General features: G+C 32.3%; 1 protein-coding gene across 1 annotated transcript; it reads left to right on the top strand.

Annotated features, from left to right (window-relative positions):
- The first annotated feature begins 1,040 nt into the window (after positions 1-1,040).
- Positions 1,041-5,842, top strand: LOC107022314 (WRKY transcription factor 55). The gene is made up of 4 exons (XM_027918116.1): positions 1,041-1,423; positions 2,689-2,826; positions 4,859-5,182; positions 5,436-5,842. Exons 1-4 carry the CDS (start codon positions 1,074-1,076, stop codon positions 5,704-5,706), a joined length of 1,083 nt encoding a protein of 360 aa, XP_027773917.1. The 5' UTR covers positions 1,041-1,073; the 3' UTR covers positions 5,707-5,842.
- Positions 5,843-13,985: the final 8,143 nt, after the last annotated feature.

Below are 13,985 nucleotides of genomic sequence, written 5' to 3'. Positions count from 1 at the left end.
ATAAAAGGGTCAAGGTCTTTCCTAAAATATAAATTAGCAATTTAATTAATCCCTCCACTAACCTTATCATTATCAAAATTTAAGCAAGATTTTGTTTTATGTACGTACTCATTTGATCATATACAAATTTACAATGCAAATATATATTATTTATATAAAATTTAGTTCTACAGAAAAGAATCCTCGTATATATTAATATTATAATATAAATTACTCTATAAACACTATAACAAAAATAATCATTAGCTACATTTAATTTTTAATTGCCGCTAAATATGTATTTTTAGTGGCAATTGTCACTCTTTGTATTTGTCCCTAAAGTTTTTAGCGATATTGGTTCTAATGACACTTAGCTAATGCCGGTAAAAGTGTTAGCACTCTTTATTAATGTCAATATTTAATACCGCTAAAAGTTATTTTTGTTATTGTGAAATGTGGGTTTTTTAAAATTTGTATAAAATTATGTTGTGCAAAGATCAAATATTTAAGGACGTCAAAGTAGAAAAAACGTCATACTCATATATACAAGTTGAATGAGAGGAAATAACACTCTTCGACCACTTATAATTTAAATAGAAAATAATATTTTCATATTTTATATATAAATAAAAAATCTCTCATAGAAAAACATAAAATTAATTATTATTTTTATAAAAGACTAGAAAATCATTTCTCCTTATTATTACAAATGAATTCTTAAATCACATTAGAGATTACTCTTTTTTTTTTAAAAAAAAAAAGTCACATCTTCAAAGTTGGGGAAAATTCTTCACAACACCAAATATGGTCCAAAAGATTTGTTTTCAATGAGGACCAGTCTTCTCATAGACCTGAGAAAAAAAAAAAACTCTCATCAAGTTATACTAATTTGTAGGCCATGACTTAGTCGTATTAAAAATAATAATTTTGCCAAGCTTCCTTTAATTTTCTATGAAATCTTAGTATGCTTTACCGTGTTCAACAAATACAAATATACTTTGACAACACATTAATCTTCTTTCATATATATATATATATATATATATAATACTCTACCAATACCACCGAAACCTTATTTGAACCAAAAGAATTATATGGAGGAGACAATAGCTACCATTCTTTACGGGTGTACATTGAGTAAAGAGATGGAATCCAATTTAGCTAATTGGGCAAACCAAAGAGATGTTCTTTTAAGTAAAACAGAAGAGATAATTTCTGTATTTAGTAATGTAAAAGAAAAATTAATTATTCACGATGTAGTTCAAGAATGGTTGAGTAATAGTGGTCATCAACAGGCACTAGAATTGTATCATGCAACAGATCATACAGCTACGGCGACGGGATTTACGGTGCATGGACTACCGCAGGGAAGTGATCAAATGACGGCTTCTCATGATTCCACTAGAGTTGCTGCTGCTTCTTCCTCACAAAGACAAAGAACAAGGTAAGAAACTTCACTATTACTTCATGCAGAATATACCATGTGTATATGAGTGTGAAAATTCAAATAATATGAGTGGGAAAAGGGTTCGCACACAAAGTAACAAATCAAAAGGTTATAGTTACTGTGTATCTTTTTCTCATATTAGTTTCTGCTTTATCACATTTTCACACAACTTTTTGCCAAGCAGAGTAGCACTAACTATAAAATATAATGATTTTCTTCCAAGTTTCTATCGTTAATTGCGAAGAAAAGGAGATCATAATGCCATTTTGAAATTATTAATGATAAATTAGCACTTAGCTTTTGTCGTACAAAGGAATAATCCCAAGTGGGGACAACAAGCACAGAAATATATGTAACTACTATACAATTATTTTAGCATGACTAGATAAATGAAGGTAAAATTAAGCGGATAAGCAAATTTATACTATTTAATTACTCATCATAGCTATAGTTTGCTATAATTACCACTCGCGACTAACATTATACATTAATTACGTGAGCTGACTTCGAGTTTGTATAATTAGTCATGTTTGTATCTGTATAATTCACCAGGATATAAAAATAAATATGTATAATATACAATTTTTTTAGCCTATATACATATACAATTCACCTCTCTCTTTCCTCTCTCGATCTCGCTCGCCTCTCTCCTCTCTCTCTCTCCCAGTATCGCTCGCCTCTCTCCTACCTCTCCCAGTCTCTCTTGCCATATATACAATTACATATGTATAAGATACAATTATCTAACCAATATACATATACAATTCACCTTTCTCCCACTTTTCCCCCCTCTCTCGCCTTTCTCCTCTCTCTCCCAGTCTCGCTCGCCTCTCTCCTCCCAATAACATGTAGCTACAAATTGTAATTATCAAACTATAGTTATAGAGAGTAATTAATTATTTTTAAGTGGCTATATTTGAAAATTTCCCATAAATGAATATATCAACTCATAAATGATTTTTAGCGACAATTCAGAAAGGAAAGTTACCACATTACTTATAGACTTCACATGATGTTTTGCTCTCACGACATATTAATAGCTGTAAGTTTTGCATATTTGTTTAGTTTTGTACGAGGTTTGAAAATGTGTGCAATTCAATTGTTGTGAATTTTCTGGGAAGAAAGATAATATTTCTCATCTTCTAATGACCAATTTTTTTTTGGTCAAATGTCAATATTTTGGTTGTTAAATCCATTAATTGACATGTTGTAATATTGGTGTAATTTTAATGATCATTTTAATTTAATTTGCATGAATTAAGGTGCAGAACAGGAGATAGAGATAGAAGAACATTGAGAGTGGGTGCTCCAAGAATGGGAAATCTTGAACTTCCACCAGAGGATGGTTATACTTGGAGAAAATATGGTCAGAAAGAGATTCTTGGATCTAGGTTCCCTAGGTATTTATTTACTCCTTTCGTTTCTATTTATTTGTTATGGTGTGCTTTTTGAGAGTCAATTTCACTAATATTTAAAGTTAGAATAGATTATGTTAAGTCGATATTTTTAAAATAAAATTTTTAAATATTCAAAAACTATATTAAAAAAAATGTAAATTACAATTTTTTTCATATTAATATCATGAAAAAATGCATAGTATTAAAATGTTAGTCATTGATGACCACTTAAAGTTGAGACTCTAAACTTAGACACCCCCAACTAGGCTTTGTTTATTTTAGTGTCAAAATGATACAACGGAACATAACCTGAGGTATCTAAAATGAACAAAAAGTCTAATTAGAGTATCTAAGTAAAAATTGATGCCAACTTTAAGGGGCCACTGATAAATTTAATTATTTGATACTCAAAAAGATAAATTATGACAACTAAAATGGAACGAACGAAAGTGAGTGATTAATACTCCTACTTTTGTATATATATACTCCTAAAATGTGCTTCTTTTTCTTATTTTTCCAATGATTAGTATATATCCCACCAAATTCGACAAAATCTAAGGACCAAGTCGAATTATTTGAAGGAGTCAAAATAAACCATATAACTAGCTCCCATCGTTATTATAATAATTAATATAATTAGTTTCACCGATTACAAGACCTTTGAATTGAAGGAGAAACAGTCAGTTTGAATAGCTTAAACTTTAATTTGACTAATTGGATTAGAAACATATATTTATGTAGAGAAGTGTCACCTTTATAAATATATGCATGTATATGTCCAATATAATGTACGCCAAGAACTATTCTTGTTTACTCACTCTTAAAAGCCAGTATATGCATGTATATGTCCAATATAATGTACGATAAGAACTATTCTTGTTTACTCACTCTTAAAAGCCAATATATATAAGGAAAAAATTTATCCGCATTCGGTGTCTACATCAAATTAATGTAATTTTTATTATTATGTGATTTAATGAAGTAAAACACATTTTAATTAATTAAGATTAAGTAAAATGAATTGTAAATATAAACACATGGCGTGCATGTATTGAATTGGTGTAAACACCTGATACCGGTAAATTTTAACCTATATGAAATTGTGCTACACTATCAGCACAGGTCCAATATATGTTATTCTTTCCATCTTAATTATGTGATATAATTGAAATTCAAAAAATCATTTAATTATTGTGATTTAGAATATATATATATATATATATATATATATATATACACACACCAGCTTGCACTTTTAGACTTTAATTTCTTTCACTGACTTTTCCTATTTTTTTTAATATACAAAATATATATTGCCGTATTTTGACCATTTTGAATTCCACATACAACAACATTTTTAGAGTCAGTGGGACATGTTGACCATTTAGACTTCTCATAAATTCTAGAATTAATGATATTTATGCATCTAACAACCCTTTAATCTACTAATTCCTCTTCTTCTTGTTCTTATACTTTTTTTTAGAAAAAAATATTATTAATCTTCATTTCTTCTTCTTGGTATGAACATTTAAGATACAAAATTGCTCCTTTGTTTTCATTTATTTAAGTTTGTAAATTAACTATCAATTTAGCTTTTACACAATCGTGTTAAATTACGTATCTAAGATATGACCAGATAAATATCAATGATAATTAAGTTTAATTGGATAACTAAGAAAATAAAAAAGTAAATTACACATACATCAATAATATACAAATTTTACAATTTTACTACTCCCTCAATTTCAATTTACTTATTTATGACTTTATGTGTCTTTTTTTAATCTATTTTAAGAGAATGTTTTTTTCTTTCTTGACAATTCTTTAAATCTATTTTTTCACATGACTTATTTAAAACAACAAAATTAAATGACATTTATTACATTCTACTTATTTTTAGTTTAAAACTACAATATTCAGACATCTTTCTTACTTCCATAACTTTCTGTCACATTAAAACTAGATAAACAAATTGAAATGAATATTTTAGTCCATTAACTATTACTAATGGAGCAGTACTTATTGATGATTTTAGGGCTTATTATAGATGCACCCATCAAAAGCTATATCATTGTCCAGCCAAGAAGCAAGTCCAGCGCCTTGATAATGATCCTTACGTATTTGAAGTAACATACCGATCTCAACACACTTGCTATATGTCCGCCACAGCTCCCACCGTGCCACCTCCTTCCGTGGAGGAGATGACTCATCAAACCACCACGACCCTTCCACCTGCACCATTGCTATTGCCGCCACCAACTTCAGCCTCCTTAAGCGGGCATTGGCTCTCCATGGATATTAAGCCACAAGGAGATCAAGCTGGCACAAGCTACACTACTACTCCATTTGACATACAAAGGTAACGTACGTCAAACATATTCAGAATTTAAATTTAAAGAGTTCAAGAATAATATTCATTTCTTAAAAATAAAAATTGAATAGGTCAAAACTCGAAAGCTTAACATATGTACTACTACTTTAATTTTATTCGTATCAAATATTTTGTCTAATCCATTTTTGACCCATGAATATCCAATGTGACCCGCTAAGCTATATTTCAATACTAAACTAGACAAGCCACTAATGCTATATATACATACATGTTTGTATAGGGATTTTGGGCATGGTACTGTTGGTTCACTGGCTAGCCTAGTGACGGCTGGCGTGGGTGATGTGGGGCCCTCCGGTGGTAGATATGGAAGAGAAATTGATTACCAGCCGGTGGTAGATATGGCGGACGCCATGTTTAACTCAGGGAGTAGCAGCAATACGAGCATGGACAAAATATTTTCTTCTATTGATGACAAATGGGACACGGCAGAAAGAAAGAATAATAGTTCATACTGTGGAATTAATATATTGTTCATGAGGAACATAGGTTAATTAAATTCAATTGATTGTCAATAAACTATTCCTGACCATGTATTAGTCATGATCAAATGATTGTGAAATATATACCAACAGGTTTATTAACTTGTCTAGCTTAATTTAAGTGTAGTGTCATTTTATTCCAGTGTAATTTTTTGTTTATTCAGATTTTGTACCAATCCAAAGTTGTTCAATTTGATTACATTATGTAAAATTTTCTTTCTTAATGACCCTTTTTTAATAAAGCACCTAGATTTGTCACTTTGTCCAAACTCTAGACAACAAATTCAATTTTGAGTGACAAGTTAGAGAAGTTTACGCGCTGATATCACTTGCTTTGTCCACACTTCGGAAAAATTACAATATAGACTATAGTTAAAAATTACATAATCCAAACATATTGTGTCTCTCTCGCTTGCCACTCTCCTTACTCTCTCTCCCTCTCTTGCTTTACAGAGGGACTATATGACACATTCTCTTCTTTCTATATCAATTTCTTTCCCCCAATTTTTGTAACCCTACTTTACAAATTCTTGAGACCAAGCTTCAGCAACCTGCCTGTAATCAATGCATCTAGAAAAAAATGAGACTTTATTTTTTTAGTCAAAAGATTGCATTTCATTCATCTTTTGAATCCAAAAAGATACTAGTGAAAGTGATCAGGGGCGGAGCCACTGCAAATGACCCAGTCGGCCATCTTTGGAAAGTTTCGTGAATTGACCATTTTGCCCCTCTTGATATTGACCCCAAGTCTTTTGTGATTGAGTTTTGAAAGTTGGATTTGAACTTTGAGTTAAAGTTGAGGGACTTGTATGTTTGAGTTTGAAAGGCTAATGTTGTTGAGCGGTGTCTTTTGGAGTTTCGAGGATCATAATGGAATTGACGATTTCATTAATTCTAAAATATGGAATCTTAGCTGTGAGAGTTGTCGGTTTCAGATTTAATGTCTTTTTGAGGATTTGAGGTCCTAAATTGTGAAATTATGAAAATGTTGTCTTTGAGTCGATTTTGGTCAATATTTGGAGTTTGGATGCTCGCATTGAAATTCCATGAGTTCCGTTGAATTCAAAGGATGATTTTTGACTTGAGTGAGGTCTTGACTAATTTTTGACTTAATTGAGGTCTTTACTAATTTTTGAGAGCTCCCGAGTTTGTTTTAGTCTTTTTAGGCGTCAAGTTAGTTTCTAGTGGTTTTCATGGATGTCGGTCCAAAAAGACCTTAGATTCGTGTATTGATGGTTCCTTGAGTCTCGAACGTTGAGTATAATTGATTTGCATATGTAGTTCATGTATACGGAGTACGAATCTCGAGGGTGCTTTCGATGTTTTGAGAGTTGGCTGATGTTTCTAGTGTTGCCTCGCTCTTGCGGAGGGCCTTCACTTTTGCGATCTCCACTTTAGCAAAGGCCGACTCACAAAAGCGAGACTGACTTTTTGGGCGGGGTTTGCTTTAAGTGGACCAGGGCTCACTTTAGCGAAGGTCGCTTAAACAGAGTTTGGTTCGCAAAAGCGAAACCCCAGTTTTGGGAGGTTCGCTTAAGCAACATTACAAAGGGTTTTTGGTTTGAAAATTTCAGGGTTTTAGCCCTATTTTTCAATTTTAGCTTAGGAAACCCTTGGTGGTGATTTTTGAAAAGATTCCTTGTGTTAAGCATTTGGGTAAGCTTTCATGATCCTAAAACTTCATTTCCCTTTTATTTTTATGAATCCTAACATCAAAATATGGGATTTTGAATGGTAAATGACAAGGTTTTTTAACAACTCAAGTTCTAAACTAAAATGGAGATTGTGAACTGATTTTGGGTCTTTTTTTAAAAATGGTTTTCACCAATAAGTTCCTAAAAACTTGAGTGACATTTTCAAGTATTAAATTTTGGATTCAAACCTTATTTTTGGAATTGAGTTTTGAGTTGATTGACCCATTTTTCAAAGAAATTGTTATGGATGTTATTGTGTCTCGAGATTTATTGTGAATACTTGATTGTATAGATTGTGGCTTTGAAAATATTTGTAAGGGTAAGACTAAAATCTTGGAGTGATTATTGATCGATTTAAGTCAAGGTGAAGGATTAATTTTTCTACTTGATAAATCTTAATGAATAAAAAAAGTTAATTACAAAAGGCTCTGTCATGATCATGATGATGTGAATTTCCTTGTTGAATCTTATTGATTGATTGATGAAATACTTGATAGCATGAATGTTAACTTGGAATCCATGAATTGTTGTCTCTTCCATGTGGTGTGATATTGCTTGTGTACATTAATTCTTGAACACGTGATGAGATATGTGAGAGTTATAAGCTGAGATTATTGCCTGCAAATGTTTATGATGTTGAGGTCATTGCCGCTAAGTGTTTATGATGCCGAGGTCATTGCCAACAAGTGTCATTATGATGATGTCATTTTCGGCAAATATTTTAATGTCGAATTCATTTTTGATTAGTGAATTGATATAGAGTCGATAGAAAATTATTTGAGCTAATGATTTGATATAAAAGTGATGGAAAATGGTTTCAACGAGAGATTATTATTATGATTTTATGCCTTTTTATTTGTTAATTGTAACTTATTTGTTAATTGTGATTGATGCACTTATTGCATGTGATTGATCTACTTGACATTGAGATTAACTTACTTGATTCGTTTTGTAACACCCCAAAACTTTTTTGAGCTAAGACTTGAACCATTCTTCGTAGTGAGTAATTTTTTGCCAAGAAATTTAAAAATTTTCTTAAGTATTAAGGTCAGGTCACTAGATGTACCATCTGGAGCTCTAAAAGAACTAAATTGGAAATAACAAAAATATAAAATTTAGAGAGTTAAGCTAAGTATGAGTTTTGGGTCAACTTAAAACAATCATAATTCATAGAACAAGATGATTTAGGTGTGCTAAAAGATACCTTGATATTTGAATTATCTTTCCAATGCCACCAAGTTTGCTAAGTTTCGAGTTTGAATGAGTGAGATATGACCTTTTGAAGTTAGGATGTCCAGTTAAGGAAAGTTAGCCGAAAATAGTGAGGGGTATTTTGGTATTTTCTCTACCTAATCAGATTTAATTAATTTTTAGTTATATTTTAGGGGTAATATTATTAGATTCATGTTTTATAATTCTAATATACGGTTAGGATTTTAGTTGAGTGTTTAATAAGAGGAAAAAAGAGAAAAAGAGGAGAAAAGAGAAGAGAATCAAGCATTCGTCGAGATTCTTGCGTCTTGTTGTGAAATTTTGCCATGAATTTAATCCATAAGAGGTATGTAAGCTTCCAAAGTGAGGTTTGTTAACCCGCGCACCAATCATGTTATTTTTAGTGCAATTTCATTCTTGAAGTTGAAAGATCAGAGTTCTTGAAGTTCATTCTAGATCTTGTTGTGTTGGGGTTTTTGATGATTTCTTGAGATAAAATTTAGTTATTTGAATGTTTTTTTAGTACATTAGAGTTTAATTATGTTAAGTAATTGAATCAAGTGATTGAGGAATAAACCGTTCAATTCTGGGCGAGTTAGAGTGAGAAAATGAGCAAGGAAAGTCGTCGAAGTTTTCTGGATTAGGGCCTAGCGTGTAACGCCAGCCAGAGCGCCCCAAACACTTCTTGAACTTCAGGGTCTGGCGCCCCCCGCCATTCAGAGCGCCAGGGTCGCCTGCCCCATCTATTCTTTATCGTTTTGTCTGTTTGAGTTCTTTCTAAGGGTACTTTTACTCCTTTTTTATTCTAAACACTGTAAACTACTTCTAAGCACCTAGAAATCACTCATAACATGAATCATAACCTTGAATTCATAATTCAATTTCAAGGTAGGGTTAAGAGTTAAATTTCGAGGATTCTTTCGAATATTCGAGGAACTTTTGTAGAGTCTTCTACAACTTTTAGTAACTTATTTCTTGACTTGAGTATGAGAGTGAGGAGAGTTTAATCATGAGTCTACTTTTTCATCACGAGATCCTTAATATCATGAACCATAACTCTTAAATTCGTAATTCACAGTCAAGAGAGAGTTAAAAATAGAGTTCAAGAAAGTCTTTGATTTCAATTGTGAATCCTTTGTGATCAATTATCAATTTGAACTAAGTTTTTAGGAAGTAAGTATGAGAATGAGAAGAGTCAAGAGTTCCTTATTGATATTTTGACCCTTGAGTCGAGTCGTTTATGCCCATAACTTCCGCATGAACTCCATCAATCTAGTACCTTTGAGAGGAGTAGCATCTTCAGGTTCTAAGTCTCGAGTAATATGTTTCTAACCCATTTGAGTTTATAATTCTAATCATGAGACTATAACATGTTATCCATGAAATATTTGAGTTGAATTGTTCATGCCATTAATTCCTCATGAACCCTATAAGTCGAACAGTCTTGAGATGAAAAGTGTCTTTGAGTCCTTGAGTTGAGTAGTTCATGCTCATAATTTCACATGAGCCCTCTGAGTTGAGCATTCTTGAAATGAGTAGTATCATTGAATTTCTTGAGTTCCAAGTATTGGTTTCTATCTATGGTTATTGAAAATCTTGCATTGAGTCGTTCACGTCCATAATTCGGCATGAAGCATATTTTAAGAAGTCTTTCACAAACATTTTAACTTTGTTTTAAGACTTAAAGTTCAAGTTGAGTAAAGAGTAAAGGGTAAAGATTGAATTCATTTCTTTAAATAAGAATATGAGGACTATGTATTCCAAAAGAGTTTAAGAATGTTTTCAAATTTGAGAAAAAAAAGGGAACATCAATTCCAAGAGAGATTTTAATCTAGGTTTTGAGTAATTATCTCAAACCAAAGAAAGAGGTTTTGTTTTAAAACGTATGAGGTAAGTACATTTTGGAAGTAGTTTTGAGCACCGATATGGGATGCTAGTTCTGATAACTCAAGTCTCCATAAGCCATGTAGCCATCATGGATAGTTAAAGATCAGACTTTTTAGATGATACTTCAGATGCTTTTAGCATTAGCAAGTGGATCCACTAAGTTAAATTTTCTATATGACAGCAAAGTATAGGACAATTCTGGCAGCGTGTGCAAGACACTGTATCACCACTTAGGGTCGTAGTGATGATTGTCGGCCAGAGAATCTCCACAAAAATTATTATTACTTTATAATATAAGTAAATTTGAGTTTGTCATTGTGTTTTCTTTGACGAACTAAGTTGTTTTCCATTGTTTAAAAAGATTTCATTATATTGCATGTGTATTGTTGCTTTAAATTGAGTTGAGTATCAGAGTTTAGTACCCAGAGTAGAGTATCATATCTTTGAGTTGAGTTATCTTATTTTCTTGAGTTGAGTTGAGTAAGTTGATAAGAGATAAGTATATTTATTTTTATCAAGTTCAAGCTTGTGTTTATGCTTTAGAATTTCTCTTACATGTTCATACATTCCACGTACTAAGCCATCTAGCCTGCATCTTTTGATGATCATCAACGAGAGCTTCGTTGATACATCCGAGAGTTCGAGTTAGCTATGGTGATCCTCCTTGCTTCTGAAGGATTTCATTTACTTTTCATTTTAGTTAGGATGTTGTGGGTCTTGTCACAACTTCCATCAATGGCATTTAGAGGCTTCATAGATAGTCAGTATAGTAAAGAAGTTTGTATAATTTATTTTATTAAATACTTTAAAGACTTGAGTTGACTATTTTATGGCGAGTTGAATACTTTATTTTATTTAGAGTTTTCTTTTGAGTTAAATCTTATATTTAAGTGTTTCAAGAAGTTTTATTCTGTTTTAAGCTTTGTATACTTGAGTCAACCTTCCGCTTGTAGTCAATCAAGATGAGGGTTGGCTTGGGGATCAACAATAGTTATCGAGTTTCGGTCACGTCCAGGGTGTAGGCTCGGGTCGTGACACATTTGGATATTAATTTGTGATTATTGAAACTCTGAATGTTGAACCTTGTGTACTCATGCATCCTTCTCCATATTCATGAGTACAACAAGCATCCAAATGTGTCTTGATCCCCATAAAATTGTAGCTCCCGTGAACTTAAATGTGGGAATGACTATGACTAGGTTTTGAGACTTCACTATGATGGATCCACAAGAGTTTTTTGAGAGGATTCAAAATATTGTTTAATTATGGATGTGATGTTGGTTGAGAAAGGTGACTTGGTTGTTTATCAATTGAAAGGGATTTCTTAAGTGTGTTTCAACCAATGAAAGGAAGAAAGGGGTGTTTGTGCGGGTCCTTTGGATTGGAATAAGTTCAAAGGTGCTTTTCTAGATCGATTCTCCCCTCTTGAGATAAGAGAGGATAAGATGGAAGAGTTCATTAACTTGAGGCAAGGCAGTTTGAGTGTGAAAGAATATACTTTGAAATTTAATCAACTCTCCGAACATGCTCCAACTACGTGGCTGACTCTTGAAGCTCCGTTGAGTAAGTTTGTTTTTGATATCTCAAAAATGGTGGTAAAACAATGTAAAACCTCCATTTTGATAGAAAAAAAAGATGGACATTTCTAGGTTGATGATGCATACTCAATATATTGAGGAAGAGAAGTTAAATTTGAGATCTAGAGAGACTAAGAAAACTTGGACCGATAGTGTTGACTACTCTCTCTAGAGATCCAATGGTGTTGGTTATTCTCAATTTCGACAAAGGTATTTAGTCCCACTTCATTTTTACAAGTGCTCCGGTGCCCAAGTTTAACAAGGATAAGGATAGAGTTTCTAACTCTAAGTCTCACAACAATGCTTCTAGTTGGTGTTGTATGCCCACATGACAGAAATGTGGGACTACTTAACTGATTTTGGTGCATGCTTTAGTTATGGTAAGACTGGTTATAAATTAAGGAATTGTCTGTTGGTTGCGAACAAAGGTGGAGATGGTCATCGATGGATTCAATCTAATTCTTTAGGTCGACCTACTTAGTAAGGTTGTTCATCTAGTTCTGGTGGTGGACAACACTAAAATATGTTCTATACTCTTTAGACTCGATAAGATTGATCAAAAGTTTTTCCCGATATGGTCGTTGGTATATTATGAGTCTTCTAGTTTAATGTTTATGCCTTATTAGATCCAGTAGCTACATTGTCTTTTTTGAGTTCTCATGTTGCTATGAAGTTTGATGTCAGTCCAAAATCTTATTAGAACCTTTCTTGGTCTCTACTTATCTCGATGATTGTATTATATTGCTAAACAGGTCTATAGAAATTGCTCGGTCTCAGTTTTTCAGAAAATCACCTCAACTGATCTAGTAGAATCAGATATGTTTGATTTTGATGTTATTCTTGGTATGAATTGACTTCATACTTGTTATACCTATATTTATTGTAAAATTTGAGTGGTTAGTTTCAATTATTGATTAAACTAGTCATAGAGCGGTAGGCTAGTAACTCGACTCCTACATGTTAGTTTATCTCGTGCCTTAAAAATAGAAAAAATATGAGTTCAAAGGTTTCATATTATATAGTACGAGTTAAAGATACATATTCCAAAAGTCCTACTCTTGAGTCAATTCCTGTTGTGAATGAGTTTCCGAAAGTGATTCTTGATGATCTTCTTATTGTTCCTCCCAAAAGGGAGATTGAATCTTGAATTGACCTTCTTCCAAATACCCCATCTATCTCTATTCCTCCTTACAGAATGAATCCAACAAAATATAAACAGTTGAATGATAGTTAAAGGTTCTTGAATAGGAGTTTCATTAGACTGAATATTTCTCCACGGGGTTCTCAATTCTCTTTGATCGAAAAAAATATGATTCTTTCAGAATATGTACTGATTATTGGCAATTGAATATAATCATAATAAAAAAGAAAAATCCCCTCTTAAGGATTAATGACTTCTTCAATCAACTTCAGATTTTTAGCTTCTTTCTCAAGATTGACCTTCAATGATCGGGTTATTATCAGTTAAAAGTGAGAAAGCGTAATATTTCAAAAACAACTTTCAGGACTCAATATGATCACTAAGAATTTGTACCAGTAAAACTAAGGATTTGCTTTATTTTATAATTAAAATTCAACCCACTATGAGTTACCATGAACACACGTTCTCAAAAGAAATAAATACTACTCAATTTTTGTCTCCTATGTTGGTTAAACAGTCCTTTTTTATTATATCAAACAAAGATATCAAAATGGGCTTAGCCCATGAGTCGGCCAAACCAATCCGTTATTGGGGTAGGGTGGGTGTTAAAATTGAAATTTTATAGCTCTCTACAAGATGTATTCGATTTGAGTTGGATCTCTACAAGGTTCTTGTGTGTTCAATTTATGATATCATAGTTCACACCTATATAAAGGGTACAAAATTCCCTTAAAAGACATCTCAAAATATCCCATAAACTCTTGGGTATTTTTAAGGATC

The sequence above is a fragment of the Solanum pennellii genome, chromosome 6 (genome assembly GCF_001406875.1).
Source record: "Solanum pennellii chromosome 6, SPENNV200".
Taxonomy (NCBI): domain Eukaryota; kingdom Viridiplantae; phylum Streptophyta; class Magnoliopsida; order Solanales; family Solanaceae; genus Solanum; species Solanum pennellii.
Note: the sequence above shows the minus strand (reverse complement) of the source record. Positions and strands in the feature narration are given on the sequence as shown.

Excerpts from the sequence above, each read along its gene's own strand:
- LOC107022314 (XM_027918116.1), top strand. The coding sequence starts at position 1,074 with ATGGAGGAGACAATAGCTACCATTCTTTACGGGTGTACATTGAGTAAA. Across the intron at positions 1,424-2,688 it reads TCACAAAGACAAAGAACAAG|GTGCAGAACAGGAGATAGAG; the intron begins GTAAGAAACTTC and ends GCATGAATTAAG. Across the intron at positions 2,827-4,858 it reads CTTGGATCTAGGTTCCCTAG|GGCTTATTATAGATGCACCC; the intron begins GTATTTATTTAC and ends TGATGATTTTAG.